General features: G+C 62.6%; 1 protein-coding gene across 1 annotated transcript; it reads right to left on the bottom strand.

Moving 5' to 3' along the window:
• Positions 1-534: 534 nt before the first annotated feature.
• On the bottom strand, positions 535-21,996 carry ARID3A (AT-rich interaction domain 3A). The gene is given in 10 exon segments (XM_030966860.1): positions 535-2,725; positions 2,810-2,896; positions 2,975-3,271; positions 3,549-3,794; positions 4,023-4,208; positions 5,225-5,297; positions 17,926-18,040; positions 18,042-18,239; positions 18,742-19,630; positions 21,892-21,996. Coding segments are annotated over 9 exon segments (1,815 nt in total). The 5' UTR covers positions 19,155-19,630; positions 21,892-21,996; the 3' UTR covers positions 535-2,525.
• Between the last annotated feature and the right edge of the window lie 173 nt (positions 21,997-22,169).

Raw genomic sequence — 22,169 nt, forward strand, 5'->3', positions numbered from 1 at the left:
ATACAATCTGTATAATAATGTTATTATAAAATGTAAACTTTCAGTGTTTTTTAAGTTTATTTTCTCTTTTTTTTTTAATTTTTTAAATTTTTTTTTTTAATAATAATCAAAAAGTCTCAATACCTGAATGTTTCGCAAAACTGAAATCTTTCACCGGGGCCCCGGGTGCGCCCGAGGCCACCGCGCTCAGAGGTAGAATGTGGTTTATTTTTTTATTCCTTTTTTTTATTTTTTTTTGTCTTTTGTGGTTTTTTTTTTCTTTTCTCATTTTCCTTTTTTTACCTGAGTTAAGATATGCAACGCTGGGGGGGGAGGGGGGCGGCTGCAGCTGGGGCCGCTCCTTTATTTTAATTTTCTTTCCAAACCCCCCCCAAAAAAAAACTGATTTAGGCTCTTTTTTATTATTTTTAAATCGATATGCAAAAAAGAAAAATAAAGTGGAAAGTCACCCGCTCTCAAAAAAACAAAAATAAAGGGAGGGGCAGGGAAAGGAGGGGGGAGGGAAAATAATAAAAAAAAAACCCAAAACAACCCAAAATAGTGACTGTACAATGCCAAAAAAAAAAAAAAATCACTAAGAAAATCTAAACCTGCCCTGGGCATGAAAATTCCCCCTTGGAAGGGAGCTGGGCTGGACCCCAACAGCAGCAGGAGCTGGACGGACCCTCCCAGGCCCCCCCAAAAATGGGTCCATGGAGCCACCAAGACCCCCCCACCAAAAGAGCCACCAAGGGGATTCCAGCATGGGAAAAAAAAAAAAAAACCAAACCTGGCTGAAAACAACCAAAAAACAGCTGGAAAAAAACCACCAAAAAAACCCCAAATCCCCTGAGATCGCCGCTTCCCCGAGTGAAATGAAAAATAAAGGTTGGGGTTGGGGGGCACCTGGGGAAGGGGGAAAAACCCTGTGCTCCAGGTGGGAACCTGAGAACGGAGATACCGAGGGGGGGGTTCGGGGGTTTCGGTATCGGCTTGGATTGTGTCTCACGCAGATGTGGGTGAATAATTTTTCTTTTTTTTTTTTTATGGGGTGAGGGGGAGGAGGGAAATATTTAAAAGAAACTGAGATTGTTGAGGTTTAAAATAAAATGCTCAGGTCCTTCGGGTTGTCTGTGTGCTCCGGAGCGTCCTGCAGCTCCGAGCATCCCCATCCTCTGGATCCTGCTTGGTTTTGGAGGAAATAAGCCCAAAGTGGCTTTAAACAGTAGTTTTATGCAAGGGGAGGAATAAAAATTAGGATTTGGCGGTGGGGGAAGGAGCAGAGCTGGACCCAACCACCGATAAGGAGAGGAGAAAGGAGATTCCAACTTTTTTCCAAGCTCCCATTTTCCCTGATGAAGACTAATATATATCATTTGCATGTTAAAAGATTGATTTTTTTTTTTCTTTTTTTTTAAGAGAATAAAATAGAAGCTATTTACAACAAAAAACAATCAAAAACAACCTCTTAAAATCCTGCAGAAAGTGGAGTTTCCAAAACAAAGGAGGGAAAAAGATGGAAATGAATAAAATATCTCCCTATTTCCAATTTTTTTTTTTTTTTAAGATTTTTGGTTTTGTTTTGGTTTTTTTTTTTCCTTTAGAATTCCGGGGGGGTTTCGCTAGAGCTCGCGTCGGCAGGCGTCCGTGCGTCTGTCTGGAGGTAACACGAGTTTAAAAAATAACAATAATTATAATAATAATAATAATAAATGTACAGTGCAAAGTGTGATGTGAGTGAGGTAAACGGTCCCGGAGCGGCGCAGCCGGACAGCCGGCGGCTCCAGCAAAACCCCCCGGGCTAAAGCTTTTCTGCCTGGAAAAGGAAAATCCAACAACACGAGAGCAAGGGCAGGGTCCATCGAGAGACTGAGAAGACCCCGGAGAAACCCTGGCAAGACCTCGGGGGAGACCCGTGGTGAGATGCTGGTGGGACCCAGGAGAGATCTCAGTGAAACCCTGGTGAGATCCCAGTGAGACCCAGGAGAGATCTCAGCGAAATCCTGGTGAGATCCCAGTGAAATCCTGTTGAGACCCCAGAGAGGCCCTGGTAAGGCCTCAAGCCAGATCCTGATGAGACCCTGGCAAGAGCTTGGGTGAGACCCCAGAGAGACCCTGGCAAGAGCTTGGGTGAGACCCGTGGTGAGACCACAGTGAGACCCGGGCGAGATCTCAATGAAACCCCAGTGAGACCCAGGTGAGATCTCAATGGAACCCCAGTGAAACCCCAGTCTCACCCAGGTTTCGAGTGAGAGCCTTGGTGAGACCCCAGGCGAGATCTCAGTGAAACCCTGGTGAGATCCCAGTGAAATCCTGTTGAGACCCAAGGAGACCCTGGCAAGACCTTGGGTGAGACCCTTGGTGAGATCCCAGTGAGACCCAGGCAGGACCTCGAGCAAAACCCCAGAGAGACCCTGGCAAGACCTCGGGCCAGACCCTGGTGAGATCCCGGCAAGACCTCGAGCGAGACCCCGGTGAGACCCCAGAAGACCCCGGAGAGCCCCGGTGCGACCCCGGCCCCCCGAGGGCCCTGAGGCTCGGGGCCATTAAGGCGAAGAAGCGCTGTTGGAGGTAGAGCTGGGGGGCACAGCCAGGCTGGCCGGGGCGGGGGGCACGCTCCCACCACTGTTCCCCACCCCGCTGCCGCCGCTGCTCCGGCTGCTGCCGCCGTTGCCTTTGCTGTAGGCAGAGGAGGAGGAGGAGGAAGAGGAGGAGGAAGGGCCGGGCGTCTGGGCGAACAGCACACCTGGGGGAGAGAGCAGAGCTGAGGCACAGGTGCTGTGAGACGGGGTGGAGGGCGGCAGGAGCGTGGCGCAGGGCAGCCCCTCACCTGTGTAGACGATGCCGTTGATCTCCACGGACATGCTGATGCTGTTGGTGCCGTTGCTGCTGGCGGCAGCGGCGTCCTGGCGGTTCTCTGCCGGGGAGAGCCGCGTTACCGAGCCCGCCGGGGCCGGGAGCTGGGCGGGGACGGGAGGCCGGGGCCGGCACTGACCTGGCGAGCGGGTGCCCTGGCTGTTGATGCGGATGCTCATGGGCAGCTGGGCCGTCATGGCCAGGAGGTTCTGCTGCAGCGCCCGCTGCATCAGCCGCTGCTGCTCGTCCGTCACCAGCGCCAGCTTCTTCTCCGGGGGCTCCCCCGACTCCAGCTTCTCCCGCAGCTGCTCCAGCGCCGCGGCCTGGGCGGCTGCTGCCACCTGCACCGCGGCCGCCTGCGCCGCCACCACCGGGTGCCCGGCCAGGGACACCGGGAGCCGGCTGGGCATGGAGATGGGGATGGGAGAGTCCTCCTCTGCCGGAGGAGCGGGTGTCAGGGGTGGGGGCACAGGTCGGTGCCACCACCCCAGGGTGTCAACAGTTTGGTGCCCTGCTGTCCCTCCAAAGGTCAGAGATGGGTGATTGGAATCAGAGCCCCTGGGCTGAGCGCTGGAGCCCAAGGAAGGGAGAGCAGCATCACCCCCCTGCCCACTTCCCCCACTCTCCCCGTTATTATTACATCTCCAGGGCTTAGCAGGGGGCTCAGCTTGCAACCAGACCCTGGAGCAGGCAGACCCCAGAACAATCATTACCTTTCTTGATCTTCTGGCCAGGCGTGATGGCGCCGCCGTTGGTGGCAGACGCCAGCCCCAGCGCCGGCACTGGCAGCTTGGGCGAGGAGAGGAGGCCGTGGGTGCCACTGGGTGAGTAGGCAAAGAGGGAGCCCCCGAATCCCTGCCGCCGGCCCTCCCGCCGGTTGCTGTCGATGGCCGCCTGCAGCTCGTTGGGGTTGCTCAGCCCACGCTTCTCACACTCGTAGGGGTACAGGTACTTCATGCCTAGCGCACACGGGACGCGGTGGGGTACAGGGCTGGGCACCCTTCACGTACCTCGCGGCCCATGCTCGGACACAGGGCGTGCGAGCCATCGGTGCACAGGGCAGGGGGGCCTGGGCACCCCCCGCGTGCCACCCCCATTGTTCCCTCCCCACTGCTCGCACACAGGGCTGTGCTGAGCAAGAGGGACCCCCAAGGACTCGCCTCCCTCCCCTCTCCGAGCCCCCTCTCACTGGGTGCGCAGGGTGAAGGCCGCGCTGGTGATGGAGGTGGGCAGGCTCAGCCCCTTGGTGATCTCCCTCCACAGCTTCTTGTTGATGACCTCCACCAGACCCCCCTTCTCGGTCACCAGCGTGTACAGCATGTACAGGTCCAGCACCTGCTTGGCCATGATGGGGATCCGGTTCACGGGGGTCCCTGGGGAGCGGCGGGAGGAGAGAGCTGCTCTGGGGTGCTGCTTTCTTACCCAAAGTGGGGGCGCAGCTGCTGAGACCCCCGCGGGGCAGTGGAGGGGCCGGGGGGGCTCATGCTGCTCCCTCCCCTTCCACTGTCCCCTTCTTTCCCCCCCGGGCCCTCCCGCTGAGATCAGCCCCGAACAAAGGAAACAGAAACTCGCACTTTCCAGCCACAGCCCCGCCGTGGCTGAGCCGGTTCCTCGGGCTGAGCCGGCACCCGGCAACAACGCGAGTTATTTATAACGGGGGCGGCACAATCCAGCTCTGAGGGTCTCCTATGAGCCGGGGGGCTCATCCCTCCAGCTTGAGGAGGGGGCTGGCCTCTCTCATCGGGGTCTCCACCCTCCCAGCCCTGCGGTGAGGGGGCTTTGGGGGACCCCAATGGATGCAGGTGGGCCATGATGGTGGGGGGACCGCAGGGGACACAGCCAGGGGACAGGACAGAGCCAGGGGGACTCTGGGGGACGCAGCCAGCAGCCCCAGCCCCCCTGCCCAGGCACACGTGCCTTCCCAGTGCTGTCTGACAAAGGGCCGGAGCCAGCCCTGTGTCAGCACTTCCAGCGCTGTTTTCCACGCAGGAACCAGACCCTCGAGCAGGAGCACATTTGGCTTTCAGCCCTTCCCACCCCTGGCCCCCCAGCCACAGCCTCTCCCCGGGCACAGAGAGGGCTGCAATAACCCAGGCAATGGGCAGAGGGGGCGCACAGCCAGGGGCTGCAGGCCTGGGTGTGAAGGGAGGGGGACAAGGGGGGCCGCAGGCTCTGGATCCAGCCCAGCAGGTTTGACCCCGCTGTGCTGAGGGGTTAAAGATTAACCAGCAGCTAAGCCGGAGCCGTGACCTCAGGGCACTAATGAGGGGCAAGGAAATGAGCCCCTGGCCTTGGGGAGGACGTGGGGGGTGCAAGGTGGGTGTGGAGGAGCAGGGTGGGCACAGAGCGGGCAGGGGGGCACAGGGTGGCTGTGTAGCTGGGTACTCACCACGCTTCTGCATGAAGCTGAAGAGGTCATCCAGGAACTCCTTCCTCCTGGGGTCACCATCCAGCTCGTACAGCTGCAAAAGAAGAGAGAGATGCTCAGAAACTCCCTTAACCCGTGTGTGTCCCCCCAACCTGAGACCCCTGGCTTCCTCTGCAGCAGCCGTGTGGCTCAAAGGACACCAAATGGCTCGGGGGTCCCTGCAGAGATCCAGGGGGGTTCCGGCAGCTTGGGCTGACCTTGTGCCCCACTGTGCCATGCCCTGCCAGCCCTGGTTGTAGCTCAGCTCCGGGATGCCCGTGCTGGGATCACGGCTGGAGCAGCTCCCAGGCTGCCAGCACCGTGCTCAGCCCCAGCTCCTCCCAGGAACGCTGACCCCGGTTATTTTTAGCATCCACTGCCTGCTCAGCGCAGCAACTCTTCAGCGTGGTCCCTCCACGCTTGGGGTGCCACGGAGAGCCACGGCCAGGAGCCAGTGTGCCTTGCCATGAACCTGTGTGCCACCGCCCTGCAGGGACATGTCCTGCACTGGGGGAAGGCAGAGCTGGGCCAGGCTCTGACACGCTGGAACCACCTCCATCACCAGCTCTGCTTGGGGCACCTTCATCTGGGACCCCCCAGCCCGGCAGCCCGGCACATTCCTGCCTGATTTATGGCTTTTATGGCTCAGGACAGGCCGGTTGGAGCGCCCGGCACGCCGCAGGCACACACCACGCCACGCCAGGCGGCCTCTCCCCAAGCCCAGCGCTGCTCCTGCCTGGAGGCTGGTGGATAATCCCCCCTCCCAAACCCGGGCAGGCTGTTGGAGCAAGGGCTGTGGGGGCAGGCGTTGCCCAGACACCACCAGAGTGGCGGCCACAGCTCCGCTTTTCTCCATGACAGCTCTGAACAACTGCCAGGGGGGCCGGGAGGGGGCTATAAATAAATAAATACCCCCCCTAATACACCAGGCATGCACTGCAGGTCACTGGGTCACCCATGTGCCACCCTCCCTCCATGGCATCAGGACCGTGGGCAGGTGGGTGGGTGGGCATGGTCCTGCCTTGAGCCCCCTCCTCCTGCAGCCCTGCAGGGAGGATCCGGATCCTGCAGGGCCGGACTCGCCCGCCGGCGCCGATCAAAGGGATCAATGGGGCCGCATGATAAGCGGGGCCATAAAACCCCCCCAGTTCCCCTGGGAAACTCGGCAGGCTCGACCAGACCCTTGCACACCCCCAGGGCAAGGGCAGGAGCCACCAGCACCACCGGCAGAGACCCTCAAAGCCCCCTCAAAGCAAGGGGTCTGGTGTGGGAGTGCTGTGGGGGGAATGAGCCATGGCACAGCAGCAGTGCTGTGATTTTTGGGGCTGAGCTGCACCGGGCTGCTTGTGCCAGCTGAGAGATGTTGGGCTGGTGCCAATCCAGCCTCCCCCGTTTCCTTGAGCGGCTCCAAGAGCCACACACAGAGAAAGGGCTTCCCCAGCACCCGATCCTGCGGGGCGCGGAGCCATCCTGGGGAAGCACTGAACACTCTGGTTCATCCGCTGCCAAGACCCTCGGGGTCATGATCCACCCCCCTCCTGGACTCAGTCCCGAGGGGAATGGACGCGTTTAAGAGGATGAAAGAAAATTAACCGTCAGCTGAGGAGAGCGTGGCCGGCCAGGACAGGGGGATTAGTGGCTGTGGCAGGCAGCTGCCCCAAGTGCCGGCCCTCCACCAGCCCTGGTGGTCCCATGGCAAGCTCAGCTGGCTGCAGCCACCCTCACTCCTGACCAGCTGTGATGAAGCCATGGAGGTCCCCAGGGATGGTGGGCAGAGGGATCCCCGTTCTTGCCCTGCCAGCACACCCGCCAAGGCTGCCGAGCAGAGGATGTTGCACAAGCTGCTGCTGACGGTTACTTGGCAGCTGCTCACTGACCATTGTGGTGCCAAGCAGAGAAACAAGCTCCCCTTGGGACCCCCCAAACCCTGGTTTAGCTCTGCCACTGCCAGCAGAACCAACTGCCAGCGACGGGCACCTGCCCAAGGTGCTCATCCGGCAGCACTGTGGGGCAAGGACATGCCCAGCCATGGCTGGGACGTGCCTGGTGTGCACTGTGGTGTGTGACAGAGTGCATTTGCCAAGCTGGCCCTGTCCTCCCCTACCAGCCCTGCTCCCTCTTGACCCCCAGCACAGGCAGGACATGGAAGGGGACAGACAGAGACGAGTGACTCCCAGCTGCCCCTCGCAGGATTTCCTCGCATTGACGCCATCCGCAGCCAACGGCAAAGCAGCCCCGAGAGCCCCAACGGCAGTGCAGGACAGCTGGGACAGCGGGGCTCAGAATGCAAATTGGGGAACAGAAACGTTCTGGTTTTGGCAGCATGCGAAACCCAGCGCGCAGCTGAGCTTGGCACGGGCCGGCGCTGCTGCACCGAAATCAGCAGGTGCTGAGTCTTGTGCCTGCTTGGTGCTGATCCCTGCCCCGTGCCCGTGCCCTGCTTCCTGCTCTCAGCCCTGGTTTGTGCTCAGCTCAAGGCCAGCTCCTCGCAGGAGCACGCGGCGTCTCGGTGCTCGGTGCAAAGGTACCGGCGTGCAGGCAAGGCCGCCCGGTGCCGCTGAGTCAATACATTTATGTTTCGTAATTAGGGAGTTGGAAACGACTTAATCCATAACGCAGCTGCCCCAGGAATATCCTCTTACCGTGGGGTCCCCACGGCAGGGTGTGGTGCCAGGGGATGCTGCAGCACAGCCACCCCAGCCTGGCTGGGGGGAGCAGGAGATGCTCCCCACCTCCCTGAGAGCCCCCTGGGCTGGGGGATGTGACTGAGGCACCCAGTGCTCCCAGTGCTGACCACTCCAGGGTGAATGCTTGATGCCAGCAGCACGGGGTGGCTCTGGCCACAGTGTCCAGCCCACCTGGCCACAGCACAGCCCCCGGCCGGCTGAGGACACGGAGCCAGATGGCCGTTGCCAGCAGATCCATAATTAAGTGGAGGAGGAATTAGGCAGGCGGTGGGCGGGTGGCCCTGACCCCGGCCCCAGCACCCCCGGCAGGATGCCGGCCCGGCGTTTGGTGTGGATGACCGGATTAATGTTTCAAACCAGATTACAGGAAAATCCCAACCCCGCTGGCTTTCAAAGGGCAGGCGGGAGGCGGCCCCTTGGCAATGCCAGGAATGCGGGAGAGCCCTCGGCACGGGCCGGAGATGGGGGGGTCTGAACCCTCCCCAACCCCCCCGAGCAGGAGGGGAAGAGCCATTGCACAAGGCTCATGCTGGTGCCAGGCAAATCCCCCCTTCGGCAGGACTCCCTTGTCTGCCCCATGAGGTGTCATGGAGGAGTCCGTGTCCCTGCATCCCGTGTCCGAGTTAAAAACATAAAAACACCTCCCTTTCCCCCTCTCTTCTCGGTTCCGGGTTTTCAGGCCTCGGGGATTAATTTTCAAGTTTCTTTTCCATTGCCAGGAAGTGGCAACACTCTCGGTTTTCCTCCTTCTCTCCAAAACCGGTTTGGGACGTGCACAGCGTGACGTGAGCCGGGACTGGGGACAAGACCCAAGGGCCACTGCAGCAGGGATGGGGGCTGCTGGCAGCCTCCACCTTCCAGGGGTTAAACTCCCCCAAATTCCTGTATTTAAGGAAAAAACACAACGCAGGCAGCAGCGGGGAGAGCTCGCCCTGTCTCTCGGCAGGTAGCAGGACCAGCGGTGACAGGATTGAGGGGTTACTTCTCTCCTTTTCTTTCTTTCCTTCCTTCCTCTGGCAGCCCCCGGGGATGCATCCCTTTGTCCCGCGGACAGCGAGGGGCCACGCTGGGCTGGGGGAAGAGCCCGCGCACACTAACGAGTTCTTTAACCAAGAATAAACACATTTATGGCGCGTTTCCCGTCCCACTCCCAGCCCGTGCACAGCCCCCGGCCTCTGGCACGCCGGGACCCGCAGTGGGGTCGGAGAGGGCACTTATTCAGAATAAGAAAGTCGTTTGTAAAAACCAGAGCCAAGGATTGACGCGGGGCGTTTTGGAGGCGCTGGGGATGTGATTTCCCGTAAGGTGATTGCTGAGTCAGGGCTGGGGGTGCCCGAGGCAGCAGCCCCTCTCCAGGCACAGGGTGCAGGGTTTGCTGGGGTAAATCCCTCCTGGTGAAGGGCAAAGGGAGCAGTCCAGCCCTGGAGCAGATTCCTATGCAGATAAAGCGCTCGGCTTAGGTACAGGTCACCCCTGGCTGTCCCCATCCCTAATCCCCTGCGAGCCCCCCGGGGCACAACCCGCCATGGGAAGGGGATGCTGGGGGGAGGGAGGTGTGTGTGCCCCTTCCCCAAAATGTCCCACCACTTTGCTGGTGGGGGATGTGCTGGCTGGAGCCTCACCCACATGGCCGGTGACTCCACTGACCGGCCCGGCAGGATTCCTGCCGCCCAAGCATGGCCGGGCTGGGCTGGGGGGCCGCTTCCGCAGGGGCAGCTGGGCAGGGGGCCCGGGAGCTTCCCGTCGGCACCATTGTTCACACCAGTTCCCAGCATTGTCCCCTCTTCAGGGGACACAGCCCAACCACAGGTGCCTCTTTGCGCCAGTGCCTCCTCCTCGGGCTGGGGCACCTGGTGGTGGGCACAGCATCCATCGGTGACAAAGCCAATCCCGATCCATGGGCACGGCAGTCTGGGGGTCCCCGAGACCACCCGGTGCCCACCTCCTCCCCACACAGGAGCCATGTGGGTGACCCTGGGGGTACGCGGGCGGTGTCACGGCACGGCGGGTGTCCCCGAGCGGCGCAGGGGACGCTGAATGGGCGAATTAGTCACCGTTTAACCTCGCTGACCCCCCATTGTCCGTGCGCTGTCGGCTGCCCTCCCCAGCACGGCCGTGCCGCTGTGCCCAGCCAGCCGGCACCTCCCAGGATCCCAGGATCCGTGTGCCTGATCCCCCCTGGCTGACACCGGCTCCCGGGACGGCTGTGCTGCTGCCGCTGTTTGTTCCCAGGATCCCTGTCCCTGATCACCCCAGGCTGACATTGGCTCTCAGAACGCCTGTGCCACTGCTGTTTGTTTCCAGCATCCTGGGATCCCTGTCCCTGATCTCCCTGGGCTGACACTGGCTCTCAGGGTGGCTGTGCCATTGCTGTTTGTTCCCAGCATCCCTGTCCCTGATCCCTCCAGGTTGACACCAGCTCTTGGGATGGCTGTGCCACTGCTGTTTGCTCCCAGTATCCTGGGATCCCTGTCCCTGATCACCCCAGGCTGACACTGGCTCTCAGAATCCCTGCGCCACTGCTATTTGCTCCCAGCATCCCGGGATCCCTGTCCCTGATCCCCACAGGCTGACACTGGCTCTCAGAATCCCTGTGCCGCCGCTGTTTGCTCCCTTCCCGCAGAGGAGGAAGCGATTCCTGCTGCCACGGCGTTTCCAGCGGCAGTTCGCTGCTGGCCGGCAGCGAGCCAGGCCCTGGCTGGAATCAAAACTGGTTCCGTATCTGAGTGAGGACGTGTGGCACAGGCTGGTGAGGGGTCACGGAGAGCTGGGGTGCTGGGGCTGTTCCCTTGGCTGGCTGGGAGCCAGCCCGGCAGCTCTCCTGGCCCTTGCTGTGTGCGTGCTGGTGCATGCCCTTGACACATGCTCGCTATCACACCGGACCTTGTACAAATATTAATCCAGCGGAGTCAGGCGCTGTTGAGAAAGCTCGTCCGAGGAAGGACAGACACCAGGCTGGCTCCTGCCACCAGGGAGACCCAGGGAGGGCAGCTGAGAATGAGCTATGCAGTGCTAAGCTGGGGAAATGTGGCCGGAGCAACCAACTCAAACTTGGAGCAATTCGTGAGCCTCCAGCTTGGGCTGTCCCCACTGTGTGACTCCCAGGGTGAAGCCCCTGAGGGTTGGAGGGCCAAGACCCTCATTGAGAACCTGACCCGGGTGAGGTGGCAGCAGCAGCAGCAGCGAGGCCTGGAAGCCAAGACGGGGGTTTAAATTCCACCATATGTAAATGATCGTCTTAGAAGGGGATCGCGGTAAGCCCCAGCAGATGAGTCACAGGGGCTTCCACCGCCCGCTGGGATTTGGCTAATTGCAAATCTGTTCCTGAAATGCGAGGTCCTGCACCTCTGCCCTCTTCCAGCACCACCGAGGGGGTCCCTGGGGTCCCGTGGGCAGGGCCAGGGTGCACGGAACGCCTGGGAACCCCACGGCAGAGCCGCTGGAGGAGCTGGAAGGGGTCCAGCAGCCACAGATGGGGTTGACAGGAGCCAGCTGTGGGCTGTCAGCCCCGGGAACCATCACTGCTGAGCTGCTCTAGCAGCGCTGAAACCTCACGGTTTGCTCACGCTGAGAGGAGGGGTGGTGGTGGGCACTGTGATGGCGCCACAGTGACAGACCCCATCCCACTGTGGCACCTGAGCGGGTGGCAGTGTGAGACAGCATGTCCCAGGTGCTGGAATCTCCAAAATCAGGCCCTGGGGCCCAAGTTGGAGGCTCCACAATGGAAATAGAGGCAGGAGGTGAAGCCCTTTGCTGCAGGGGTTTAGGGCTGGTACCTGCCTGGGTGCTCCCACTGCCACGTGTACCAGGCTGAGACCCCCCTATGGGGGGACAGGGAAGCCCTTTCCCAAAGGACTGTTGCCACAGAAGTGACACAGCCCAGCCTGTGGGACACACAGGGAGCAAGGGACTCTCCCCAGGGGTGAGCCCTGGCCTGCAGCAGCCCCAGGGCAGGGCGGATTATCCCAGAGTGGAACCCAGGCAGAGGCAGATTAAGTGACCGATGGGAAGGGTCAGGAGCTGGGCCAGGAGCTGGGCCAGGAGCTGCACCCTGAGCCCCCAGTCTGGATGCCCCAGGGGTTCCGAGCAGGGCCCCCCAGCCCCAAACACCCCCTGCCCTGGCCCCTGATTGCAGCACGTCCGGCTGGCCCCTGGGACCAGCTGCCATTTCTCCTGCGGTTTGGGCCAGAAATAGGGTGATGGAGCAACCCTGCCCTTGCCCAACGCTGCAGTGGGGGTGGGGGGCTCTGCTGACAAAGGCCCTGCTCCCTGCACTGCTCTTTTCTCTTTTTTTTCTCTCTCTCTTTTAAATAAACCCTGTTAGTTCAGCTGTGCCGAGAGGGGAGGCGGCCGCCACCTCCGCAGCCCTTGAGTCAGCCCGGGGGGCTGGGGCGTGGAGGGAACAGGGCTCTGGGAGGGCCAGGGGTGGGGGGAATGAGGCTCTGGGGGGGTTAAAGCATGGGGGAAATGCAGCTTTGGGGGGACACAAGCAGTGGGGAGCCAGCCCAGCTCCCAAGACAAGGGGTGATGGGGGCACAGTCTAGCTGGGTGAAGGCACTGGCTGAGCACCTCGAGCAGAAAGGATGTGTACCCTTGTCTCTCAACCTCATTAATCATCCTGGGTCTTGCTTGGAGAAACGGCCTGCCGAGTGCTGGGATGCCGGGAGCAGCACCTGTGAGCACCCAAGGCGTCTGGCTGGGGGAGGCACTCGGCGGCTAAGCCGCTCTCGCCGAGAAGTCCCTGACCTCTGGCCAGGGATCTTGGTGGGATTACAGCCCCGGGAATGCTCCCTGAGCTCCATGAGCCAATTACTGCGCCGGATCCCCGGCTGGGAGCACCCCTTGGGGCAGCGCTGCAGGGCGAGAGGGGCCGAGTGTGGGGTGAGCAGGGGGGGGACACAGCCCTTTTTCCTGGGAGGGGTCCACTGCTGACCCCCCCCCACTGCCCCCAAACTCCTGTCCTGCTCAGATCCCCTCTTTGCCTGCCTTATCTGCTGCTGGCCTGGCCAGGCACTGCAATCACCTCCCCGGCACAGCAGCGCCCAAGCGGGGGCCCCAGGGCACTCCCCCCCTTATCTGGGAGCCAAACTGCCTCTGGGTGGCTGGGTGGGTGGGGGGCAGTGGCCCCCCGGCCGTGTGATGACACTCGGGTCCCCCTTCCGTGCGCAGGGGCCCCCTCGCCCTCCCTGGGGGCGGCTCATCCGCTCGGCTGGCTAATGCAATAAAGCTCTAATCAATATTTTAAAGAAAGTAAATGGACCCTCCCGCCCTCGTTAAGAGGCCACGGGGCCCCCGGCTCAGGCCCCACGCCCCCAGCTGGCTTTGGGCTTTGAAAAGGAGAATAATCCACGGGAGAAAGGGGTTCAGAGGGGATCCCCCACGCCTTAACCAGCTCCTGGGGATTCAGAGGAGGAGGTACGGGGCTGTCTGCTGCTCCAGACCCTCCTGGAAAATCCCAGTTCCACCAGCCATGTGCGCAGGGCTGCTCTGGGCGGGGGGGGTCCGGTTTCAGCCACCCCCGCAGCCCTGCCGAGGTCGCTGAGTTGCTTTCGGTTTATTTTTCCCCCAGCAGTGCACTTTGAAACGCTGTATCTCGGGGTGCGCTGCACCACCCCAGATAAGGGCTGAGGTTTTCGCGCCTGTGTGCCGCCGGCACGGCTCAGATGTCCCCAACACAAGAAACCTCTTGCCCCACTAAAGCACCAGCACCCCCCGGGCTGGCACAGCCCCCCACTGGCACTGTGGCGACTTCTTAAATCCTTCCTGAAGCAGAAATGGGGTGTTAAACATCACCCTGAGGCGGCCACTGCAGGACACCCCAAAATGGAGAACCCCAGAGGGAGGGTGGTGGCTGCTGCAGCCAGATGAACACAGGGAGGAGATGAACACAGGGAGGAGATGGACACAGGGAGGAGATGGACACAGGGAGGAGATGGACACAGGGAGGAGATGGACACAGGCAGATGGATTCCTTGAGCTCCTGCAATATGGCATGCAGGGCGCCCGTGCCTGAGGGAGCACCAGCAGCACAGCAAACTCCAAAAGGAGGCAGAGAGGCTGGAAACTCCAGCTCCAGGGGCTGCCACTCCACCAGAGAGGCTCCCACTCCTCCCACTCCCGGTATTAGCATAGGGAGCAGTAACAGCAATAATGAAACAGAAAGATCAGAGCAAGGATCTTGGGGGGGCCGCAGCAGCAGAGCCCCCACAGCGCTGGGGTACAGAACTCAGAGCAGTTTTTTTCCCTTTGCTGGCAGGAACTTGCTGGATTTTTCACCATTTCCTATGGGGAGTCTCTTCCTACCCAGAAAATGCCCCTTTTTCCCCCCACCCACCCCAAGGAGCCACGGTGCCCCGAGTTCCCCGTGTGGCTGGGGGCTCCTTTGTTCTGCAGCGCCCGGGTCAGGCCGAGCTGACCTCTGCCTGTGCAGTAGCCGTCCCTGGGGACGGGGAGGTGCCACGCGCCGGCTCCCTAACCTCCCTCACCTCCATAACTCTTCCTCACGCCCTCCCCTTCCTCCTCCCTTCAACTGGGCCCCATCCTCCTGCCTCCGGCCCCCCACGGCTCCAAGCCGAGCACCAGTTCACAGGAATCCGTCCCAGATGGGTCAATAAAACCTGGCAGTGGAGGATGGGGGCAGCCCTTGGCTGCCGGGGTTTGGGTGTGGAGAGGCACGGGGGGTTTGGATGGTGGCACTGCCTGGTGACGATGGTGATCTCAAGCACAGAGACCCACGGGCCAAGGATGCCGGCAGCACCAGCACAACCAGAGCTGAAACCAAACTGGATCCGAACTCCCAGCAGGGAGAGCCGGACAGCCAGGGAGTTAAGTTGGTGGCTGGTACTGAGGAGCTCCTTGGCAAAAATAAAAAGCAACCCCAAAAGAGCCCATCCCTCACAGAGCAGGCAGGCAGAACGCTGGCACAGCCACGCACAGCACCACGTCCCTGCTGGCTCAACCACACGGGTGTCGGAACTCAGTACATCCCTCTGGGTGTCCAGGGTTGTGAAGGACCCCACCGGGGGGCCCAGAGCACCTGGGGATTTGATTTTGACCCCTGAAGCAAGTTGCCAACTTTGTTATGAGGACCTGAAAGTCACAGAGGTTTGAATAGTATAATAATAAAATTATCACAGGGTGAAAATGTAGATTTTAGGATTTTTGGTATGGGGGTTATGGGGACAAGATGGAAGAACTTGGGTGTGTCTAGCCTTTCTTCTTCTTCTTGTTCTCCATTTTCTGCTGTGATGGTGGCACTTTGGGATTGGTTTAGAGTAGAAGTGCACTGTCTAACATAGGTGATAGGTATTGGGAATTAAGTGTAAATATGTTATACGTAGTTTGTAGTATAAAAAGACAACACCGCCTTGGGAGTGGTCAGAGTGCCTGTGGCTGCCCTGCTGAGCAGACCTCGGCTGGGCAGAAAGAAAATTTTATAGATAAGAATTAATAAACAACCTCAAGACCGAAAAGTGAAGAGTCCAGACTCGTTCTTCAGCCGCGCGAGCTGAAGCAAAGACATCCTGCACATCTCGGGGCAGCAATTATCAAACAGCAACCCGAGACACGGGGACCCTGCTGCCGGGGTTCCCCCTAAGGCGCCTCCAACGCGGCGGGGATGGGGTACGGCATCCCCTGCCCCGTGCTGCCCTCGCTGTTTACATTCCTGCTGCTCCTTCCCAGCTGGGCTGCTGGGCTGGAGCCCGGCGGCACGGCACGCGCTGGAGCCCGGCCAGGAGGAGCTCCCGGCCAGCGCCGGCTGCGCCAGCAATGCCCTGGCCCCGGTCCAGGGGCCGCGATCCAAGCGCAGTCGGTCGGTCGTGCGGGGCTGACGTGCCGGGGAAAGCCTCTCCGGGCCCGGCGTCGCCTCCGCTCATCCGCCCACGGAGGATTTCCAACCCCCTCCGGCTGCTTCCAACATTCACCACCGGGCCAGGCTCTTCCCAGGGACCCCAGGAAGGGATATGGAGGGAGAGGGGGTGCTCAGGGAGACGGGCACGGTTTGGCGGGCAAAGGAAGTGCTGGGAACACGGCTGGTGTTCCCAAGGGTTGTGGCTGTGAGAGAGGACCTGGCAGAGGTGATGGCACTGACACACGAACAGGAAGATCAGAGTTGTGGTATTGAAAAGCTTTTTCACAGCTACGAGTTCACGGCCCTGGCCCCTCGCTTGCCGGTGGCAGGAAGCACAAGAGAGAGAAACCACAAGAAGAGCAGGTAGCCTGGGTGCAGCGGCACGAGGGATGCGCAGGGCAGGAGCATCCCCGCATCCCTACAGCTGGGCAGGAGCATCCCCGCATCCCTACAGCAGGGCACGAGCACGCATCCCTACAGCTGGGCAGGAGCATCCCTGCATCCCTACAGCAGGGCACGAGCATCCCCGCATCCCTACAGCTGGGCAGGAGCATCCCTGCATCCCTACAGCTGGGCAGGAGCATCCCTGCATCCCTACAGCAGGGCACGAGCATCCCCGCATCCCTACAGCTGGGCAGGAGCATCCCTGCAGCTGGACAGCTGGATAGGAGAATCCCTCCAGCCCTACAGCAGGGCAGGAGCATCCCTGCATCCCTACAGCTGGACAGGGGAATCCCTCCAGCCCTACAGCTGGACAGGGGAATCCCTACATCCCTGCAGCTGGACAGCTGGACAGGAGAATTCCTGCAGCTGGAGAGGGGAATCCCTCCAGCCCTACAGCTGGACAGGAGCATCCCTACAGCTGGGCAGGAGCATCCCTGCATCCCTACAGCTGGACAGGGGAATCCCTTCATCCCTGCAGCTGGACAGGAGCATCCCTGCAGCTGGACAGGGGAATCCCTCCAGCCCTACAGCTGGACAGGAGCATCCCTGCAGCTGGACAGGGGAATCCCTCCAGCCCTACAGCTGGACAGGAGCATCCCTGCATCTCGACAGCTGGACAGGAGAATCCCTCCAGCCCTACAGCAGGGCAGGAGCATCCCTGCATCCCTACAGCTAGGCAGGGAAATCCCTCCATGCCTACAGCTGGACAAGAACATCCCTCCATGCCTACAGCTGGACAGGAGCATCCCTCCATGCCTCCAGCCTGGCAGCACCAGGAGGATGGCCACATGCTCCCTGCTTCCCTCTGCCAGCCCTGTTCTGAGCCTGCCCACATCCACACGTGCCAGCAGACCCTGGCAGCCCCTTCCCCCATTTGGGGAAGGGTGTGACAGCCTCCTGAAAGTGAAGGGGCAGAGGTGGTCGCATCCCTCCTGAAAGGCCACTATGCCCTGGCTGCTCCATCTGGGTCCCATCTGCTGCTGCTGGTCCTGCCCCTTCCCCCAAACTCTGATGTATTTAAACACACATCAAAAGTGCCGGGCAGGCCCTGGGGAGCCCTGGCTGCAGCAGTTTTCTTCCATCAGTGAGAGTGGACTGCAGCCAGCTCTGGAGCCAGGAGAGAAGGAATGTGCTGCCCTCGTTGCCTGGGGAAGGCAAGGAAGGGCGCAGCCAGGTGTTTTCTCCCGGTTTTCACTTTTTCATGGCATTTTGGCAGCAGCAGGGGTGCAGCTCTGCTCCCCACCAGAGCTTGAGTTGGCCTGCCAGGCATCAGCTCTGTAGTGACAGTGATGGGAGACAGACAAGTCCCCATGGAAAATGGCTGGGGGAGAGCAGACAAGAGGAAAACCAAGAGATCCATCAGATTTATAAATCTGGAGTAATTTTTTCATAACTTCCAGCAAGAATCCTCCCAGATCCCTGCAGCAAACCCAACTGCACTGCCTGCCTGTACCAGAACAACCCGGACACAGAATCCACTCAGAGTCACCCAAGCAGGGAAGGGATGAGACTGAGCCCAGCACTAAAACCCCAGAGAAATCCCACGCATTCCTAATGACAACAGCAGCTGGATCTGAGGAGAACACTGCTGGAGGCGGCGCTGCCAGAGGCACCTCCCCACGCTCTGAGGACACAGGGGTGAGCAGGAGCAGGGAGAGGAACGGCATGGCAGGGACACGCGCGTCTCGGCGGGCACATACCTGCTTGAACTGCTCCTCGTAGGTCCAGTCGCCATGGTCAGGTGCTGGTGGTGGGGGCTGAGCGTGGCCCAGCCCGGGGGGCAGCCGCTCCTGCCCCCCTGGCAGCCGTGGGGGCTCCCCGGTAGTGCTGGGGTGCTGGGGGCTTGCGGAGCAGCAGGGATCCCGCACCCGCCCGCACCGCCTCTGCCGAGCTGAGCCCTTCCTCTCCCATGTCTTCTTCTTCCTCGTAGTCTTCCTCTTCATCCTCCTCCTCTTCTTCCTCTTCCTCCTCACCCAGGTCCTCTTCAAAGTCATCTTCATCCCATTTGCCCTTTCTGGAGCCGGGAGGAGAGGAGAGGTTTGGTCACACGCTGGTTCCCACGGTCCATCCCTCTCTCCTGCCCACCCCAGCTGTGGGGTTGGGACCACCCACCCAGCACACAGTGGAGTCCCAGTACAGCCCATTGGTGGGGGCAGCTTTGTGGGGCACACCCAGAATCCTGGGAGCAGCTCCATCAAGGACCTCTCCTCTGCCAGATGGCTCCTGGCCTGGCCCTGCCCTGAGAGGATGCACGCTGGAGGCAGCCGAGGGTGCTGCATAATTTAACACCAGCCTGGGGTCCTCTGTCCCAGCCCCACGTGGCTGCTGGGCAAGGATGGGATGTTGTGCCAACCCAGCATGAGGAATCACCACCACGGAGCCAAGCCACTGCTCTGAAATATCCCAATAGCTCTAACCCAAGCCACAGGATCCCCGCAGCCTGCCCAGCCCCACTAGTGTTGTGCCACTTCCCTGCCCCTTCCCCAAACCCACGAGAGCTGCCTGAGCACACTCACAGATCCTCCTCCTCCTCGGAGCCCATCTCCTGCTGGTACCCGCCGCCATCTTCCTCCTCCTCTCCGCGCTCCTCCTCTTCCTCCTCCTCAGAGGCCTGGCTCTCATCCGACAGCCCCGGGCTGGGCGAGTGGCTGAGGCCGGCGGCGGCCGCCCGCATGGCAGCCAGGGCGGCCATCTGTGCCCGCTGCATGTGCGCGCTCTCGGGCTCCGCTCCCTCCTCCGAGGGCGCCGCGTCCTGCCCACGGCCCCGGCTGCTGGCAGGGGGCTGCCCCGAGGGCTGTGCTGGAGGGGACGTGCAGCGCGGTGGTGGCTGCTGCTGCTGCTGCTGCTCCTGCTGCCGCGCTTCCAGCGCCTGCTGCAGCCGCGCGCGCTGCTGCCGCTGCAGGTTCTCCATCACCGCCTGCAGCTTCATGGCTCTGCCGGCAGGCGGGGGGTCCCCGGGGGGCCGGGGGGCGATGCACCCGGGGGGCAGTGCCCGGGGGGCAGCGCCCGGCAGGCTGCCGCGCTCCAGCGGGGCTGGGGGCCAAAGCTGGGCAGCGCCACGGGGAGGCAGCCCTGGAGGGGGCTGCCGGGGGGTGAGGGCAGTGCCGTCGGGGTTGACACCGGGTTAGGAAGGAAGGATGTGGCCCTTGATCCCTCTCAAGCTTGGTCCGATGTCTCCTTGGCTTAAGGGCTACGGTGTGTCGCAGGCTTGGTGCTGCCCGTTGGGATTGGGGTGCTGCTTGTCCCAGGCAGGCTCCAAAACTCCTCCTCAGGCTCAGCAGGCAGCAGCTGGAGCACGGCACATCACCCTTTCCCTTGCAGAGCTGGCGCTTTCAGGGTCCCCTGCTCAGAGCTGGTGTCCCTAATCCTCAGCTGGGTCAGTGTCTGGCAGGCGTCGGCGCAAACCTGTGGGAGAAGTAGAGCAGAGGGTCAGTGGAGCTGTGGGCAGGAGCTGGCGAGCAGGAAGGAGTTAAAGACAGCGCAGGAGCCTCATTAATCTCGAGCTAATGAGATAGGACGGCCGGGCCTGCTGCTGGAGGGGGAAGGGGCCTGCCGGACCTGATAGCCCTGCCCGGCCCTGCAGGCAGCGGATACCGGGGGACCCACGCCCGCAGATAACAACAGGCCCTGGGGAGGGACATCCACCGGGTCCCCCACAGGGGACAAGGCACATCCCCACCAGGGGAGCACCGGGCTCATCGCGATGGGGTGTGGGCAGCACTGGGGTCCGCGCTGCACACTGGAGGGGCCCCAAAGCACCCCAGGGCAGATCCCAGGGGATGGACAGGCAGAGCTTTGAAACCCTGGCAAACAGGCTCAGCCCCCTTGCTCCCCTTCCCTGGGGGGCCTCCAAGCAAACGTGAGGCTGCAAGCAGCTCATCTGTGCTTTGCCCCATTGGAAAACACCGAGGGGGTCTCAGCTCTGCCCTGCAGAACCCTCACACCCTGGTCTGGAGCCCTTTAGCACGGAGCTCTCAAGCCCCGGTGTGGCCGGGCAGTCCCACACTGTGACCTCGCCTGCACTGAGGGCAGGGAAGGAGCTCGGCAGGGAAGGAGCTCACCGCAGCACCGCGGTCGTACCGGGCACGGGCTTTGCCCGTTCCAGCTGCGCGGGGCACACACGGCAGGAGCCTCACGGGGCCGGACCGAGGAGCTGCGGGGCCAGGACAACCGGCAGCTACGCCGCGATCCCGCGCGTTCTGGAAAGAGGAACCTGCTGCCCGTGTGGGCCGGGGCCGCGGACGGGCGGGCGGGAGCCGCTTCCCCCACGCCTCGCCGCGGCTGCATCCGCTCCCGGCCCGGCTCACGCCATGCACGGACACGTCGCCACCGTCACGGCAACCTCAGCAGCCACCGCCTCCAGCGGGAGCCAGCAAAGGCGCGGCACAAGCGGGCCAGCAGTGGCCGTGCCTCAGTTTCCCGTCTAAACAGCGCCGTGCAGCCCCCACGGAGGAGAGAGGGGTCGCGGCACGGACGCTCCCGCCCCGGCCCCGCCGCTCCCCGGCCGCGCTCCTGCCCCGCACCGCACCCGAACCCCGTCCCCAGCTCCATCCACGAGCGAACCGGAGCCGGACCGAGGCGGGCACGTGCTCCTGGCTCCCCGGGTGACCCGGTGCCAGCACCGGGCGTGGAGCCGCCTCCTCCAGCACCGCGGGCCGCGCCGGAGCCACGCTGCCGCTCCTCCACAAGGAAACCCGAGTGGTGCGGCCACAGCCGGGGCTCCGTGGCACCCCGGTGACCTTGAGCCGTGCCCCTTTGTCCCTCGGGGCCACGGGGGCCGCTGCGTCCCCGCCGTGGGGCGGTGACGGGGGTCCCGCGAGGAATTCGAGGCGGCGGCGGCGTCACCCGCGTCCCCGGGGCAGGTGCTCGGCAGCGACAGCGGCTAAAAATAGGCAGCGGGGGTGTGACGGAAGGGCCTTTGTGCCACCGACACCGGGGTTGGGCTGGCCGCGGCCGGACACCCCCCAGGCGGGCTGCCGGCATTGCCGGGAAGGACTCCGGGGGTGTCGCGGAGGCTGAGCGAGGAAGAGGAGGAGAAGGACAGGGTGGGTGCCCGGTGGGTGCCGTCCCCAGGAACGGACAGGGCTGGGGAGCCCAGGAGAACAGGAGTCCCATCCCCAGAACTGAGCCCGGCCCCGCTCCCGGCGGCACGTGGCACCGGCGGCGCTCAGCAGGACCGGGCACGGAGGCGGCGGGGCCCCAATGGGCCCTGGTCCCGCGAACGAACGGGGGGAAACGGCCGCCCCCGACATGGAGAGGAGAGCCTGGGTCGGCCCGGCCTGGCCCCTCCGCCGTCCGGACCCCGGGAGACCGCGGGGCTGGGGGGGGGCACAGGGCGGGGCCACGGGGCTCTGCCCGGCCCGGACAGCAGCGCCCGGGGAGAACGGAGAGTCAAGGCCGGGAACGACCGCGGGGGAGGAACCCCAGCCCCGCGTGGGGGAGGCGGCCGGTAACCGGCCGCGGGGGGAGGGGGCGCCGCGCTCCCACCCAGCACCGGCAGCGGAGGGCCCAGCCCACCTCGGAGAGGCGGCCGGTCCTGTGCTCCGTTCCCCGGCCCGGGTCCCGCCCAGCCCCCGACTCCCGGTCCCGGCTACGGCCGCGGCGGAGCTCCCGTTCTGGGTGCCGATCCCATCGGCGGGAGCGGCGCGGCGGCGCGTCCCCCTTACCCAGTGCAGGCCGTGCGCCGCGAAGCCGCATAGCAGCCGCGGCCGCCCGGGGTCGGGCTCGGCGGGGCCGGTGCGCGCGGGGCCCGCGGCGCTGCTCTCCCCGCGGGCGGGCGGGCGGCGGGCGGGCGGCGGGATCCGGCCCCGCCCCGCGCCGCCCCGCCCCGCGCCGCCATTGGCCCGCCGCGCCCGGACCGCCCCGCCCCTCCCCGCCCCGCGCTCTCATTGCTCCGTCTCTCCCCGAGCGCCCCGCCCCTCGCCGCCATTGGTCGGTATGCAAA

Source organism: Camarhynchus parvulus, chromosome 28 (genome assembly GCF_901933205.1).
Source record: "Camarhynchus parvulus chromosome 28, STF_HiC, whole genome shotgun sequence".
Lineage (NCBI taxonomy): Eukaryota > Metazoa > Chordata > Aves > Passeriformes > Thraupidae > Camarhynchus > Camarhynchus parvulus.